The 17,942-nt window shown below is 41.2% G+C and overlaps 1 protein-coding gene across 2 annotated transcripts in view; it reads left to right on the top strand.

Annotated features, from left to right (window-relative positions):
- Nucleotides 1-421: 421 nt before the first annotated feature.
- The window catches only part of nup153 (nucleoporin 153), an 18,093-nt gene continuing 572 nt past the window's right edge, over nt 422-17,942 (top strand). Inside the window, exons 1-19 of one of the 2 annotated variants that reach the window (XM_077506073.1) lie at nt 424-629; nt 6,329-6,575; nt 6,829-7,104; nt 7,807-7,955; nt 8,050-8,178; nt 8,754-8,870; nt 8,948-8,992; nt 9,113-9,166; nt 10,884-11,024; nt 11,103-11,291; nt 11,394-11,552; nt 11,673-11,765; nt 12,093-12,177; nt 12,282-12,383; nt 12,763-13,368; nt 14,404-14,583; nt 14,658-15,539; nt 16,205-16,582; nt 17,663-17,881. In XM_077506073.1, coding sequence (XP_077362199.1) covers nt 546-629; nt 6,329-6,575; nt 6,829-7,104; nt 7,807-7,955; nt 8,050-8,178; nt 8,754-8,870; nt 8,948-8,992; nt 9,113-9,166; nt 10,884-11,024; nt 11,103-11,291; nt 11,394-11,552; nt 11,673-11,765; nt 12,093-12,177; nt 12,282-12,383; nt 12,763-13,368; nt 14,404-14,583; nt 14,658-15,539; nt 16,205-16,582; nt 17,663-17,881 — 4,135 coding nt within the window. In that variant the 5' untranslated portion in view covers nt 424-545. Of the gene's footprint in view, nt 630-6,328; nt 6,576-6,828; nt 7,105-7,806; nt 7,956-8,049; nt 8,179-8,753; nt 8,871-8,947; nt 8,993-9,112; nt 9,167-10,883; nt 11,025-11,102; nt 11,292-11,393; nt 11,553-11,672; nt 11,766-12,092; nt 12,178-12,281; nt 12,384-12,762; nt 13,369-14,403; nt 14,584-14,657; nt 15,540-16,204; nt 16,583-17,662; nt 17,882-17,942 lie in introns of both variants that reach the window. The other variant, XM_077506074.1, reaches the window with a different exon arrangement.

The following is a 17,942-nucleotide window of genomic DNA, read 5'->3' as shown; positions in this document are numbered from 1 at the left end:
TAAATATATATATATAAAATAAAAATAAATAAAGCGAATTTGTGTGCCGTTTCTACTTTTATTAGTTATTACTTTGAGCGACGCAGAGGGCAAGTAGTTAAACGGGAAATAACTATTTATGTGGAATTAGTATATTCAATGTCCAGATAAATTCCAGATAAATTAATGATAAATTATTATTACACGCCAACCCCTCCACCACGGTACGGTGCCGGCTCACGGAGGGGATTATTGTAATATTGAAAAAATAAATAAATAAATATATATATATATATATATATATATATATATATATATATAAGGGTTGGGGTTTGTCTGTCTGTCTATCTATCTATCTTAGAGTCTGCTGTACTTTTGTAACATTTTTTTAACACAAGCATTCGTATTTTGTACTTTTTTGTGTGTTTGTTTTGTGGCAAGCAAAGGCATTGTATACCGGTTGACTGCATTTACCAGAATCCCTTGCGGCATTAGCCGCCGAACTGGACGACAGCTATCCGGCGCGGAAACACCGACAAGACACACACACTCTCAACGCAAGAGCTATGGCGGCCACGGGCGGAGGGAAAATCAGAAGCAGGAATCAGAGATGTCACGTCGCCTCCAAACCTTACGTCAGGGGCAAGCAGGTAAACCCCCTCAGAGTCGACTCGTGGAACCCCCCGCGCTGAGTGGACAGCGACAACTGTGAGGCGAGCGGTCTCTCTTGCTAGTGTTTTTGTTTCAAGTTGGGGGAGACATTTTGCGGCCTATTCGTGGCCTCCACGCGCTTCCTAGCGTGCTAGCGGATGCTAACCCATTAGCACGCTAGTTAGTGGCTTCCCTGTCCTTGCGAACGCACTCGTTTGACAGCTTCCGTGTCAGCGCGTTGATTTGTCCCGAGTGGATCAAGTCACCCGACCGCGGTCTAGTGCGACGACACCCGCGTCAGTCAGTCGTTAAGCGAGGGAGCGGAATAATAACAGAGCGAAGTCGCTAACTGGGAGCGAGGCTAACAGCGAGCGAGTAAGCGCATTGTTGTATTCGCCTCGCTACCTTCAGGGTAATTTTTAAATTTAAGTCAAATGATTTGATGTAGTGGTTACAAATGTTCATAGGAGTTTGTTAGGAAAGTGTGTCGCTGGCGGTTTGGCTTGAATTTTGTGGAAGTTGTGTGGCGGGGGGGCCTTCGGGGGCTGGCTAACGTTCGCCGGGGTGAATTGCGCAGGAAGCTGTTAAAGAGCCCCACATGGTTGCATTGGAACACAGCTTACCTGCCGCACTTTTTCTTTTTTTAACCTAACAATGCTTTACCATTCAAGATGCCCCCACTTTCTCCTCCCTATGTTTGAGTGCGAACGTGAATTCCCGATATGGAATTTAGCTGGAGATTTATTAGCTCTCAATCAGCTGATTAGCCTCCAGGCTAACATCTAGCATAGTCTGTGTCATGGCATTGATTGATTTTTTTCAAATTCCTACAGTTAGCGCCACTTCACATCCATATATGTTAAGTCATACGTTTGCTTACAGCAGAATCTCCAGGTACACTTGTACCATCTAATGACATTCTGTAAAAATAAGTGCTTGAAAACAATACTAGTATTCATGCATGTTCGTGTAACAATGTTGTTTTGGAGGCAGGTACAAAAAAAAAGAAAATGCCAAGTGTGATTTGAAATCGAGTGATGCGCTCTGGAGGAAATGTGTTTGTTTTTAAGTGTGTGTGTGTGTGTGTGTGTGTGTGGGGGGGGGGGTTATTGTTATTATTTTTTTTAAATTAACGTTTTTGTATGATGTTGCCTCTTGAAAATCTGGTCAGAAATGCAGTCAAATCGCAGGTAAAACGGTATAACTTAAAGGATACTTAACTTATTTAGCCATTTTTGGCAGTCGAACGTTAATATTTTGCCTCTAATAAATTTTATATTTTCATTATTTTTCATGTACAATTAGTACCTTTTAAAAACACATTTTGCAACTTGCTGTCGACTAAAAATAACATCACAAGGACTCGGGTAACAAATCACAGCTCAGCTTGTGAATTTCACATGACCAAACCTAGAAAACAGGTGAGTTGTTATTGGTTACCTGAGCCCTTGTGATGTCATTTTCAGCCGACAGCAAGTTGCAAAATGTGTTTTTAAAGGTACTAATTGTACATGAAAAACAATGAAAGTAACAAATTAATTATAGACAAAATATTAACTTTTTATTGATATAATGGGCTAAATAAGTGAAGTATCCCTTTAATTATATCTCCACACTATAGGAAGGGGTTTGCCCTTTTCTGCATATCCCACAATGCATTGCCGGCAGACATTTTCGAAGGCTTGTGTTGCTACGTGTTAGTTCCGCGGTATACTCTCTCACTTGTTGACAGTCCATCGAGTGAAAATGCATACGACGTGTGCTATTATTAACAGCCGGGGCGGAAGAGATAAAAAGCGGGGGGGGGGTTAATTTTGTTTTTTTGTTTGTTTTTTTTAAATCGCATTTCTAAGGTAATTTGTCGACAGGAGAACAAAAAAGTGAACGACGAAGGCGAGCATGGATTGCTGCGATCAACAGATCAAAAGTGTGGACATACGAACGAACCCCTATGTGTTTGTTTGAATCATTTCATTTCAGGTGAGTTTTTTTTTTTTTTTTTTTTGTTGTTTTTTTGTAGAAAGCTGATAACTAAAGACACGACTTCCATTAAATTAATGTGTGCGTGTGTTACTGGAAAGTGCATCAAGTGATCAGCGCCGTCTTATAGAATGAAGCCATGTACGTAATCTGAGAATCTCATATTGATAATTGTTATCAATTATGGAGTCACTATGTTAACTGATTATACTGACACATAAAATATCAGTAAAATTATATCAAATGTTTGAGGATGAGGAATTTATTTCAGTGTTTTTTTGTTGGCTACTGGTCTAACAGAAAAGTGAAAATAATTTAAAAAAAATGTCAGCTTCCCATTAATTTGTGACAGTAATGTTTAGAAAAGAGACAAATCATATTGCATGTGGTTAGTGATTACATGTTTATTTTGATGGGAAAACATTTGAATTCCTTCATAATACAGCACTTGACGACTGGAGAATGTTTCAATGGCACCACCTAGCCATTGGAATCTGAAATAAGTATATATTTGATCGAATTTATTTTTTAGAGTAAGTTAAATGCATTGTGATGAATATTCAATTTACTTTCAGGAAAACCACATCCATATGATGAGTCACATTCAGACTGGGATCCCAACAAACACCTTGGCTAGGATGGGAAAAAGTCACCCACTAAATCAGCTGCACGCCATGCTAGACTACAAAGCAGAAAGGAAGCTGCTAAAACGAAAGAGGCTGCACTTGTTCTCTTTGAACTGCAAAAAAGAAAGGAAGCTACTAAGAAGACAGAGGCTGACGCTCAGCCGAGTTTGCGCTGAGTCTGCTTGAACTTGCCGCACACTTGGAAGGTGAATCTGATCCGAGACGTCGACTGTTGAAGATGAAACAACGGTCACAGAGAAACTGGAGCTAGCTAATCAAGTAATAATTGCGTTAACAAGAAAATAAACCACTAATGGAACAGAATGAGTGTTTAAACATAATGCAAAAATTAAGGCATCTGATGACAGATGTACATTTCTTGCCAAAATTGTTTTTGTATGCTGTGTACTTAAAAACATGTCCCTCTGTTGTGCCATTTGACTGAGATACAGCAAAATGTGACTGACGTTAACATCAGCAAAAAATGTGTCCCAAAACAAAAATGCCTTATATGAGATGTCAAAATTCACAATTACATTTCCATTTACTGTTACCCAAGTTATTTTTAGGACTACCTGACTACCTTGGTATATAATAATAATAAAGCTTTTTTTTTAAAAAAAAAAAGAAAGGAAAAAAAAAAGTGTGCAATTAATCCAATGTACTTCCATCCATCCATTTTCTTAACCGCTTACTCCTCACAAGGGGCGCTGGAGCCTATCCGAGCCGGCTTTGGGCAGTAGCCAACCCTGGACTGGTTGCCAGCCAATCACAGTCACAATGAGCTGAGATCACATTCGCCTCGTTATCTGTAATAATCCACGGCGTCAAACTTGGATCAGACAGTTTTTGAGAATGCGTTACTCTTCTTTTGATAACACAGTGTCCACTCGGTTTATTCTCTAGGTACACACAAACGTCATGAACCCATCCACAAACAAACCAGTCATAGTTTTCTAGACTCTTGTAATTCTGAAAGTCCTTCAAAGTGTAAAATGGGCTTGGGTGAAAAAAAAAAAAAAAGTATGCATCGAGGCGCATCTGCTGGGAAGATATCGTGCTCATTGCTCCCCTCAGACTTGTCGATCTGATATGGATCTTGACCCCGGATCACAGCGGTTTTTCTCCTTGTATCTTAAAAAAAGCCTTCTTGTCGAGTAAGTCGGAATATTTCTCCATCGTACTAAATTCGATGACATATTCATTTTGCGAGAGCAAGGTTAGCGTGGACGCGTACCTCTCGGAAAAACGAGAGCCTTTGATAATGGACGGCCGCACGGGATTGTGGGAGATGTTACTCTTTTTAGCACAAAGGGCAAACCCCTCTATACAAGTATTGTGTCACTTGTCCTAAAAACCCAAGTTAAATCATGCAAAAATGTTGTAAAAGTTTGAAATTTATTTGTGAGAAGAGAAGAGTGATGTGGGCACTAGGTTGGTGTGTCTACTCTTTGTGTTCCAACACAAAATGACTTTCAAAATCCAAAGGTTGTTTCTGTTACAGACCTTACATTCCCGAGGTTTTTGACGAGAGGTGCGATGATTAATTATCAAATGGTTAATCAAATTAATTGATTGACACATTCATTTGTCAGGTAAGCCCAAAGTGACTTTTCAGATTGAGATCCTGCCAAAATTGGCATCTTTTGTACACAGCCCACTGGCGTGTGATTAAAAAAAATAATAATAATTAAGGCGACTGCGCTTTTATGCAGCGACACAGCAAGATTTGATAGTCATGACCCTGGAAAAAAAAATGCAGCCTCGCTTGCTGTTTGCCTCATGAAGCATGCACAGAGTGATTTGACCCACTTTTGTTCTTACTGTACTTGAGGAATTGCTTCTCCTGGAAAACAATGCAGCTGGTAGTCATACTCAAAATGTCGCCCATGCATTATATTTGATATAATGTAACTTTTAATCGAGTTTTAAGTCTCACCAAATGTACATAATTTGTCTATCGGCTGACTTTGCATCTAAGAAAGAGGAAGAAAGTGTGTGTGTGTTTGTGAGCGCAACTGTGTGTTTGGTTAGTCATCTTATCTACACTTACAGAAATTTGTTGCGTGACGGTTTACAGCTGTATAAACGCAAAAACATTCCTGTGAGTGACAGATACCCAAGATTAAAAAAAATAAAACAGACTTCAACTTTCGATAATTTCAGAATCGATTTTTCTACCGATCATCCCGCAGAGTGATCAGACAAAAGTTGAATTTGCACCATTGAACAAGGAAAGGTGCCTGTGACATGGAGACATTGTATTGCTTACATTCCACACTGTAGTATCTGTGACCTTGAGTGTGTGGGGTTTCAAAAGGGTGGGGCTTGGCCTGGTGAGTGACGTGGGAGGCGGCGATTGCGAGTGTAAGAGAATTAGCCTGTTGTGTGCTTGCTTTAGCACTTAGCAGATGCCTATTAACTAAAACTCTGAACAGAACAAAGAGTATTGTGTGTTTATCCAAACCACATAAATTTGCCGAATAAAACCTGCTAGCTTAATCCTAACACACAATGTAGAAAACCATAGACTGAATTAAAGAACTAATAGCGATGTACTAAAACCTTTTTACAACCTATAATTGACCACAAACTAACAAAATGTGAAGACAATAGCAAATAATGCTTACTGCGAAGACTAATATTACTGCAGTTTTGTGTTTTGTCATCAGATGTTTGCGTTACATTTCATTCTGTATTTTACTTAATTCTTGGGGCGAAGGCTCATTGGATTTATGCATGAAATCCTGATGCACGTTGGACAGTTTAATTATCTACGTTCTAGGGGTAAACCATCAAACAAATGACATCAAAACATTTGATTTAAAAAAGAACCTAAATGTGTAGCTTTTAATTTTCCTTTTTAGCTTTCTGTATTATATTCATTTGTCTCATAGAAAGTTGTTCCTCGTTTTCAACCTTAGGTCCTTTGCCAAAAATGTCTCATGTAGCCGTAAGGTGTGATTTTTGCTTGTAAGCTGTCAAATACTGTTACCTGCATGTGAGAAACATGCATCTTACAGTAAAACAATATTTGTTTTTTTTGTGTCAGTTGGTGCGCAAAACCATTCAATCATGACTTTTTCCATCAGCAACCGTCAGGCCTGATCAGCCGAGTGACCGACACAGTCAAGAGCATCGTTCCCTCCTGGCTTCAGAACTACTTCAAGAACGCAGAGGCTCCGGAAGGTGAAGCGGGAGGTGGAGGAGGAGGAGGAGGAGGAGGTGGCGGCGGCAGAGAAGCGGCAGATGTGGAGAACTGCTTGTTGTCTCCTCCCAATGGCGGCAGAGATGGGCCACCATCGCTCGATGGACGTCACTCGCCCGAGCCGAGTCCCAGTAACGCAATTTTGTTTTTTGTTTTTTCAACTGGCCCACCTTTCCCATGTAAAACTAAGCCTGACCGTGTATTACTGAATTGAGCTTTACATTTCAATTAAAAAAATGTTCCTTGTGTAAATATTCTTCTGCCTTTTGCCAGTATTAAATGCAATCCATTTTCAACCATTTGGATCTGGTTCATATTTTAAAAAATTGGCTGTGTTGTTAAATAAGAGTTTATTCTGAATGTTCTCTTTTTTTCCCAACGCAGAGCCCTCGACCAGCCGGGCGTCCCTCAACTATCAGGACGACGCGCTGTCCCGGCCGCCGCTCAGCCACTCCCACCTCCACTTGTCGTCGCAGGAGGCTTCGTCGCAAACGCTGGGCGGCGCCGGTGGCCTTTTCTCGCAGCCCTCCACCTCCTCGGCGCCGGGGCCATTCTCCACCGGCTTCTCGCTGGTCAAGGAGGTCAAGGACAACCTGTCGCAACACGAGGACGACAACATCTCCACCACCAGCGGCTTCTCCTCGCGCGCCTCTGACAAAGGTTCGCTAACAGGAACCGTGTTCAAATTCATTACTGATGGGGCAGATATGGTATCTAACAAGTGCACATTTGATCTTTTCATGGGACAACACTGATGAATTAACACGTTTCTGCACTATACCAGTAGTCAGTGTACTGCTTGTAGACCAGTGTAAATTTATGCTTCTTTCAAAATAGACATTTTCCATGAATATTGAAACTGCCGGCAACAAAAGTGAGTAAACCCCTAAGTGAAACTGAGTTCTGTTTTGAGTTGAACTTGTCCTGTTAACTGTTTATATGGTCAGGTTCTTTATGTAGGACAGCAATTATTTGTATTTATCTCTTCCACCATGATCTTCAGAAAATTCTTTGCCATAGATGCCAAATTGAAGTTCCAAGGATGAGCAAGAGTATTAATACTACCAAATTTCACACACTTCTCTACATTTACAGACACTGAGTCATATCGCACTAAAGGAGGGAAAATGGTGAATTGGCCCAATTTTGGACATGTGTGCTCACTTTTGTTGCCAGCGGTTTAGACATTAATGGATGTGTTGGGACAGTACATTTAAAGTTTTATAAGCTTTACACTGACTTATGTTGTCGCAAAGTGTCACTTCTTCAGTGTTGTCCCTTTTACAATATTTAACAAAATATGAGTGTTATTTGTTGACATATTTATTTATGAGTCACTGTAGCTAATGATCTACCTTGCAGACGTGCCCACATCAAAGGCAGCATCGCTTCCACAGCTTTGGTCACCAGACATAGACAGAGCCATCTCAGTGCCGCAGCCTTCTCAGACAAGCCTGAAAAGGCCCACCTTCAACCTGTCCATTTTTGGCACTTCAGCTAAATGCACTAATGTGAGTCTTTCCTTGGATTTGCTCTGTCTGTAGCTCTAATTATGTTACTAATTATAATCAGTATCTTTAACGCATTTTGAATGCCCTCCACTAGTCAACGCTGAACAGCACAGTGCGGAACACCAGCCAGCTGGGAGATTCCCCCTTCTACTTCGGGAAGACCACGTACGGCGGAGCGGCCGCAGTCAAGGGCGCTCACACTCGCCCCGGAACGCCGTACCCGGTGAGCCTGACAGAACGATGCCGGGTTCCGCAAAGCTATTGTAATACAGTCGGTTGTTTCAATTTTCTACCTTACCTAACAAATGCTTCTTTTTTTTATTCGATATGCAGTCATGAGTCGCATCAAGTTTACCCACCTAAACAAATGAAATCATTGCAATTTAGTAATTTGTGAAATTTGTACAGATATATTCATTTACGTCAAAAGAGCCACAATAAATTTTTTACAGCTGTACTTCTTAGCATTGGATGGCCACAATTCACACGGAGTCACTCAATATATGGATGTTAACCCCCAGGCAACTTTTGGACTCTCATTCGCCAATGCTCATGTCATTCTCAAGGCCAGGCCACACTTTTTAAAAAACAGATACACTCAAACTGACTGAAAAGCTTGCAGCTTCTCCGTTTTGGTAGAATTGTGCTTTAGCTGTACTTAAACGTTTGTATTGTTAAGAATTTCTTTATTCTACACGACTCTCGTTGTGGATTAAATTCATCAGCATCGACATTTACATCAGATGTCACTGAGGGTTTTGTTCATATTGTCATTAACCAGCCTGTGTGATCTTCCAGGCCCCGGTGAGGAGGCAGATTAAAGCCAAGCCAGCTGGCGTGCAGCCCTGTGGGTTGACCAGCGCCACAGCCCGACGCATCCTGCAGTCTTTGGAGCGCATGTCCAGTCCTCTAGCAGTATGAAGACGCACACACACAAACAAGAAGATTGAGAAAATGAGTTCTAAATCCCTCATTTGATTTTTCATCTCCAGGATGCCAGGAGGATCCCAACAGGAGTATCGTCACCCTACTCAACGGTAAATCTGAGTGTCAGCCACCTCACTGCTACCATCAGCAAAAGCCTATACTTTGTTTTATTCGTGAAACAGATTTAAACACATGGAATGTTACAAATATATTTTCCCCCCCCTTTGCAGTCAATGGATGGCAGTGATCTTGATGTGTCAAATTTCCAGTCCAAAAAGAAAAGGGTAAGTTATGTGTCAGCATAGGAACAAGGAGTTCATTATGTGAGCCCGGCAGTGCTTGTAGCAACAACTGGCAGACGGGCCAGCTGTGCGACAGCTGTGTCACTCTCCAACAACCGGAGTGTGTTGACACACACAGCTGTGTACTGCTGTTTTGCCACCGGAGTCTGTTAATGTTACATGATCTCAATACAGTTTGAAAAAAACAACAACTCCTCTTTTATAAGGGTAGTAAGTAATGGTACTTGATGGTGCCATTATGTCTCATAATTGTAATCAAAATGTGTTTTATTTTAATTATATATTGTCCTTGTGAGGATAAGTGCTTTGGGTAATGGTTCAAAAACAAACCGTTTCTTGAACTTGTCATAATTTGACGCAAATGTAATATTTTTAAAGAAAGAACATGTCATTGTTGACTAGAGTTGTCAAGGTCAATCAATTATCAAATTCATTAACAACTATTTTAATAATCGATTGGAGCCTCTTTTGTTTTTTTTTCCCCCAATCCTCTGATTTCAGTATATCAACAGTAAGTGTTCATTGATTTCTGCATCTTCTGTGTTTAATCAAATTAAGACATTTGTAAACATCTGTTCTTACTTTGGAAAACAATGACCGAACCGGTAACATAGTACATCAATCCCCCCAGTTTTTTTTTTCCACCTTTTTTTTTCTTTTTCTTTTTTTTTAAGTCATTATACCCTCGTGCCTACCAGGAAAAAAAATATTGCCCAATCATGTTTATTTTGATATTCCCCAATCTTTGTGAAGTAACTGGAATACTGTAAAAGAAATTTTTGAAAAAAAAAGAAGTTATTTTTAAGCTAAGATGTGTCCACTCCAGGGGACATTTTTTAAAACATAAATACTAGGCTCAAATGCAGTTAAAATAATTCAAATAATACTTTGTTTTCTTAAGAGTGTTATAGAAAACATGCTACCAACATTTAAAGCCTAAATTTGTTCAATAAAAAGTGTTATACACTTGCAATTTTCTTTTATGATGCAATCAAAGGTAGCAAAGCCCCATTTGGTATCATTGGAATGCTCAGAATGTCCTCTATAGAGCACAAAATGAGTTAATTCAATCGTATGCACTGGGTGGGTGATATTCAGGTTTAAAAAAGGTCCACCACTGAGGACAAATTGAATTGCTGGTAGTTAGTAGGATATGAATACGAAGTACAAAATAACTAACAATCACTGGTTAATAAACAGTCATCAGGGAAAAGAAATGCTTTTGTAATAAACGTAAAGGCAAAATTAAAATGAATCTTGATTCATTGATTAAATAATAAAAATATTCGATAGTGACGTGACTATTGTTGACATTGCATTCTTGCTGTAACCTGTAACAAGTCAGTTTTAGTTATGTAATGTCTCTGTCTGAACACTAGGGGCAACTGTGTAACAGCAGGTCATACAAAAGATCAATAAAATAAGAATGTAGATTCTGGTGGATATAAAAGTAGGAATATGAATTTATGATAGCTACAAAATAAAGTATGAAAAAGTAATCGACTGATTCTGAAGTGCCACAAGCTACTAATTTAAACGGTGACAGAACAACTGAAATATGTCATGATACCAAAATTTGGACTTAGACAATTCTTTGCCTAATTATGAAATCAGACTAAAGTAGCATTTGTCCATCAAGAGCAGTTTTTGTTGCTGATTAATCTCGTGTTGACACATCCTCATCGTTTCCTTTCCTTAGTTGGATTCCAATGTCCCGCCAGTGCAGAAGCTGGTGGTCCCCATGACTATCTCGGCAAACCGCGCCGTCTCCTTCAGGCCAAATTTGACCCCGGGCAGGCCAAGCCGGACTCTGAACCGGATGCCCAGAGACAGGGACAGGGTATTTATGCCACCTAAATCACAGCACAAGTTTCTCAACGGTGCTGATGTTGTTGGGTTTTGCTTCCATCTTCCACAGCCTATGAGACAATCACCTCCACTGCCTGACAGAAACACCGTAGACCATTCTCAAAGCACATCTGGGTTCAGTGGCACCACCTACCCCATGTCCAGCACGCCCGCCATCAGAAGCTCCGGAGGCGGCAAGAAGAAGAGGGAACGGAAGACGACGCGGTCGTCTTCCAAACGCACTAAGGATGATGACGAGGTATTCGCCTTTTCACCGTCACATCACACATACTTCGGGGCTGGTTCTGCATTTTGAAAAGGCCTCAAAAATTGATGTGATGTTATTTTTTTATGACATCAGGTGGCTGAGGTGCCAGACCTTCCAATGGTTTCACTTCCCATTAGCACATCTACCTTGCCCACCTTCAGATTCTCCTCCCCGCTGCCCCCCGTCACTACCTCCTCCTCCGCCATCTCCAGCATCACCGTCACCCCTTTCAAGGATATGACAACATTTAAGGTATGTCCTTTTTTTTTATTTTTATTTTTTTTTTATTTTATTTTTTTAATGAAATATGTATTCACTTAAATTTTAGGGACAATCCCAACATACAGCTTGTCTCTTTCCTTCCCTCCTTAGGCGACACCCACTTCGCCCCCCTGTATCCCCTTTACGTTCTCCTCGCCCATTGTCAAAGCAACTCCTGCTAGTCCACCTAACTTCTCCCCATCAGTAAGTGCTCTTTTGCCACAAGAGTATGAAAACTTACTTAAAATATTTTATTGTACATTTTGAACAGATATAAAATGTGCGATTAATCGTGACTTAACTATTGAAGTCATACGATTAATTACCGTTAAAAATAAAATATCACCTGACACCCCTAATATTTTGTGCTGGTGTTTTGCATGAAACTTTAATCTAGATATGAATCATAATCATCGCCAATCATAGTAGGGTCTTGGAATGTAAGCCCAGCGATGAACGTGGGACTGTTGTACTATAAGATCCAAGAAGAAAAGAAGCATTTAACATTTATCCCCCCCCTTCTTCCCCCAGGTTGGCTTTACATTCAGTGCACCTGTAACAAAAATAAGACCTTCCATGTCAAATGGAAAGATTTCCACCCCCACAACAACTCCAGGTAAACTTTTTATTTTCATTTAATTTTCGGGTTAAACCAGATAGCCCAATTTTGTTGTGATCATCCTGGTGTGTGTGTGTGATTTTTTTTCCCCCCCTCCAAAGTGAAAATACCAACAAACGCAAGCACAGAAGACTTTGACGAACCTTTGAAACCAGCCAAGACACTGAAGCAGGGCAGCGTGCTGGACCTCCTCAAAACTCCCGGTAAGAATTGCTGACAACGCATTTCTACATTTATTCATACAACTGCAGAGGGGGCCTGCCATCGTATTTAGGGAGGCCTTTACTTGGACACATTTTTGGAATTATGTCAACACAACATTTATTGTGACCACGTCAGTCTGCTTGCATAGCATCATTTAGGACTCGGTTTCAACAGATGTAATCAAGTTTAATACTCATCGGCAATTTGTTGACAAAATCATCTGAGAGACTTTATGAATGTTGGTGACTACTGCTGTTTTGGTTAGCAACATTGTTTAAATTGGTTCACCACTTAACTATTTAATGTTGTATGTGTGAACAGCAACTACATTATTGAGTTTTTTCACGTTTTGAATTTGTGTTCACATCTCTTGTCCAGGCTTTGCTTCAATCACTGTGCAAAAGTCACCCGAGACCTCCACGCAGTCCAATGCCCACTCCTCCTCCTCCTCCGCCGCCGCCGCCACCACCGTCAACACAACATCCTCCTCTACAGGCCTTAGGGACTTTTTCAAAGCTCCAGTCGGGTGGAGCTGTAACGTTTGCTTGGTGCAAAACGAGCCGTCGGCTGCAAAGTGCGTGTGCTGCACGGCTCCTCAGCCGAGCGCCACAAGCGAGGACAATAAAAAAAACGCCCCGGCACTTCCGGAGCCAAACAGCAGTACGAACGTATCCATCTCTGTCGGCTCGCCCTTCTCCAAGTCGGCGACGACGTGGGAATGCGACACGTGTCTGGTCTTCAACAAGCCCGAAGCGGTCAAGTGTGTAGCCTGCACGGCCAGCAAGCCCGGCACGGGGCTCAAGGCCTCGTCGGTTCCGTCTGCCTTCTTCGCCGTGGAGACGGCGGCCAGCCCCGCCGCTGACGCAGCCGCCTCTGCGACGCCGTCTGTCGGATTCGGAGAATCGTTGAAGAAATCTGAGGTCGAGCGGGACGGCGGCGATAGTATGGTACAGAACAAGGTCGCCGATGCGAACCCGAATCCAGGTATGCACAGTGACTAAATGTTGTCTTGAAAATGGAAGTCAAGCTTAAAAATTTCTTGACAATAATATGTTATATGTGACCTAACTAGTTTAAACATGCCATTATGATTAATATTACATTTGCGGAATAAGAGTTATGGAGTAAAATCCAGATGTTTTTATGCATCTCAGGGGGCGGCCATTTTGCCACTTGCTGTCGACTGAAGATGACATCACTGTTGCTCAGGCAACAACCAATCACAGCTCAGTTTTAGAAAACGTGTGCTGTGATTGGTTGTTGCCTGAGCCCTGAGCAACTGTGATGTTATCTTCAGTCGACAGCAGTGGCAAAATGGCTGCCCCCTGACATGGATTAAAAACGGCTAGATTTTGCTGCTTAACTTATATTCCACTAATGCAATATTAACCAAAATGCCATACTTAGACCAGTGGGGCTGTAAAGAACATATTTAGAGCTGCTTGATTATGGAAAAAATAATAATCATGATTATTTTGGCAATAGGTAATATTAATCACAATTAAATGATTATTTTTTGGTACAAAACAAGAAAATGTTTAAGCACTTAAAATATTAATACCAAGTTTAAAAAAAATTAAACACTAGAATTATGTAAGACCAAGTAGGATTTATAATAATATATATTTATAATATTTATGTTGGCAAAAACTTGAAGATGGAGTGCAAAATATGCACTGTGCAGTAGGACGATTTTTTTTTTTTGTACAAAACAAGAAAATGTTTAAACGTAAAAAACAAAAAATTAAGACATAAATTCTTTGAAACACTATAAATATGCATGTTCCTTTCGGATGAAACAAAATTTATTAAATATTTAAAAATTTATCAAGGTGCAAATGTATAAATTTAAGCAACTCAAAAATGTGTATTAGTCTTTTTTACAATTATGCTGATTTTGCAATTGTGTAGTGTAATTGAAATTGTAATTGAATGTAATTAATTGGCTTGACTTCCCCTTTTAAGTAAATTTTGGGACATAAAAAAAAAAAAACTGACATCAAATATTTTTCCCAACAGGAGCATCTTTAGGAGCTCTCTCTGCAGCCGGCAGCGTGCCGTCGATCAGCTTGGCGGACAAGTTCAAGAAGCCCGAAAACTCCTGGGAATGCGACATGTGTCTGCTGCAGAACAAGGCCGCCGACCTCAAGTGCGTCGCTTGTCAGGCGACCAAACCTGGAACGCAGGCGGAGACCCAAGGTAACAAGCAGACCCCCCAAGTCTTGATCACATGCTTGAGAGACTGACTGGTTCTTGTACTTATTCAACTTCAGGATCTTCTACTACCTCTACTTCTGGAGGTTTCACATTCGGCACATCTAACAGCACTTCGGCGTCCACATCTGGAGGGTTCAAGTTTGGCGTGTCCTCGTCGGAATCCTCCACCACCTCCTCATCGGGAGGATTCAAGTTTGGCATCCCATTTGGAAATCCCTCCTCAGAAGCCCCGTCAAAAGACACCAATACCTCACTCGGGTTCAAGTTCAACACCCCATCCGGGGGCTTTAAATTCGGGATTTCCCCCGGTAATGATAAGAAGCCGGAGCAGCCTGCAGTCGGAGACTTCTTCAAGTTCGGATCAAGCGGCGGGAGCTCAATAGAGGCGGGATCATCGGGTACGGAAAATAGCAGCGCCAAGACATCCTTCAGCTTTGGCCTTTCCAAACCCGAGGAAAACAAGCCGTCAGATATCCCCGCCTCGTCGTCCTCTGTTGCCATAAGCGCGCCCGCGGCCTCTCAGGAGAAGAGCAGCAGCAACGACAGTGTGGCAAAAGACACCAGCGCCATCACCGTCGCCTCCGGGTCGGTGTTCGGGACGCCCACACTGGCCACCTCCACGCCACTAGGGGGCTCCACCTTTGGCTCGCTGCCCGCTGTCGCTCCCACGTTCACGTTTGGCAAGCCAGAGGAGGAGAAGAAGGAGGCGTCGGCCGCCTCCACGCCGTCTGCCTTTGCCTTTGGTGGCGCGAGTAAGGACGCTGGGGCAGCGCCCGCCATTCCGGGGACATTTTCCTTCGGCAAGCCCAACGCTATGGCGGCGCAGCAGCAGCCGCCGGCTCCACCTGCTTTTACTTTTGGAAAACCAGCTGACAAGAGCGACGCGTCCAGTTCAAAAGCCGCAAATTCCTCTTTTGTGTTTGGGCAAAGTGCTGCAGGTATTTGATTTGGCTACGCACACACAGAAACAACAAAAGCATGACATTAACACACCAAAAAATACGTATGATATGTTTGTTAATTCCATGACCATATTCTTAACCCAAAACACTCACATGGCAAATTATCTTTCCACAGTGAAATGAATGCAAAGGCCTTTAACTCATTTGCTCCAACAAACATGTATGTTCTATTTTAAATGTATTAAGTGTCCTGAAGATGTATTTGTTGCTAGAGCATACAGAAGGCTTTGATGCAGCCTCTCAACTGCAGAGAATGGGTGAAAAAAGTAGTAGTAATTACAAAAAACGGCCAGTAGGTGGAAACAGTATAATAGGTCAACAAGGGCCATGATGAAAACAAGGTGTTACCCCACAATTCGAAGCAGATTTGTGAATTAGTGTCAGGGTTACCTGTTTGACATCTATTAAACACGACACAAAAAGGAGAGAAGACACTCAGTTCAGGGCTCGCGAGGAGAGAGGAGAGGAACTGACTAATACAAGTCACTCCTGCACGCTCTGAAGATCCCTCTCCTCACCCTCTCTATTTGGTTTTCCATGCCCTTTCCTAGTTACATGGGTGTTCCAACCCTAAAAATGCAAATGCAAGGCATAGTTGGAACATGGTGATGACTAAGCGATCGTTCTTTTGCTCCGGACAGCTTCTGATGCTCCCAAGATGCCGTACTTCTTTATGGGAAGCAACGCAGCCACGACCAGCAGCACCACGTCCACCCCGACCGCCAGTGTCTTTGGCAGCGGCAACCAGGCACTCGCTCCCGCTCCCGCCCCCGTCCCCGCCGCGACTCCCGGCCCTTTCCTGTTTGGTCAAGCCGGGGCCGCAGCCGCCCCGGCGGCCAGCGACGCTCCCCCAGTCTTTGTCTTCGGGCAAAGCCAGGACACCTCGTCGGCCGCGCCTGTCAACTCTGCCCCGCCTCCAGTGGCGCAGCCCTTCATCTTCGGTGGTGGCACGCCCGCGCCTACCGCTGCATCTTCCATCAACTTTGGAGGGTCGGCACTGTCTGCTATGCCCTCTGCAGGTCTGGATCTTCAATTCAGAAATGTATTTCATTCTTTAAATTTTTTTTAAAGAAATTAGTTATTTCATTATTTAAAAAAGAAAAGAAAAAAAATATTCTTTTTTTAAAAAATAAAACAAGTTTTATTTCATTCTTTAAAAAAAAATGATTTCATTCTTTTAAATAAAATAAAAGATTTCATTCTTTAAAAAATAAAAGAAATTAAACATTTAATTCTTTAAGAAAAATAAAAGAAATTAAAGATGTATTTCATTCTTTAAAATAAAAAATTTATTTCATTTAAAAAAAAATAAAAAAAATTATTCTTTAAAAAAAATACAAAAAAGTATTTCATTAAAAAAAGAAATTAAAGGTTTATTTCATTTAAAAAAAATATTAAAGATTTATTTAAATGTTTTAAAAAAGAAATTAAAGATTTATTTCATTATTTTTAAAAAATAAAAAATGAAAGATATATTTCATTCTTTAAAAAAAAATAAAAAATTGAAGATTTATTTCATTATTTAAAAAAATTAAAGATTTAATTCTTTAAAAAAATAAAAGAAATTAAAGATTTTTCATTCTTTTAGAAAAATGAATGGGGCAAGTAAGAAAATCTGCGTCTGAGCAACACACAAAAATGACAAGCAGTCAAGATTCTTTCAATTTAACAAAGTAATTCAGCAACATGACCTTTGTACTACATATTAACTAATTGAGCTTTTATACATTTTTTTTTTTAAATACAAATGGACTGAGTTTATTTATAATCCAGATTGTTCCACAAACTGACACAATGAGTTGAAATACATTCTTTTTGTTTTGTTCCGTATTTAGGTTTGGAAAAAATATCAGTTCCTCTTAATTTGTACTCTTTCATTTTTTTATTTTTTTTATTTGCATGTTGGTAAAATTTCATGATGGGCTTTATACATCATTTTTAGGTGGTTAAACTCCATCAATTCATTATTTTTTTTAGTTGTATAAATATTGGATTAGTGTTATCTCTGTATATAACCTTTGACCTTGTGTAAACTTTTTGAATGTACATCTGTTCAATATTTCTTCCACTGACATCAATCACTTCCTGTCCTTCCACAGCTCCCAACCCCTTCCTAACCAACCCATCAAACGCCACCCAGTTCGGAGCCAATCAGACGCCGGCGTTCGGCTCATCATTCAGCTCGCCGTTCCCGTCGGCCGCTTCCCAAACCCCTGCGTTCGGCGCCAAGCCCGCCGCCGCCGCCGCAGCGCCCATCTTTGGCCAGCAGGCCAACTCCACGCCCGCGTTCGGCGCCTCCACCGCCAACTCCACGCAAGGTCCGTCTCCGTCCCGGCAACCCTTTTCATCTTGTCTGAGCATTTTGGAGCGCGATGAAGA

This window comes from Festucalex cinctus, chromosome 19 (genome assembly GCF_051991245.1).
Source record: "Festucalex cinctus isolate MCC-2025b chromosome 19, RoL_Fcin_1.0, whole genome shotgun sequence".
NCBI classification, from domain to species: Eukaryota; Metazoa; Chordata; class Actinopteri; order Syngnathiformes; family Syngnathidae; genus Festucalex; species Festucalex cinctus.
Note: the sequence above shows the minus strand (reverse complement) of the source record. Positions and strands in the feature narration are given on the sequence as shown.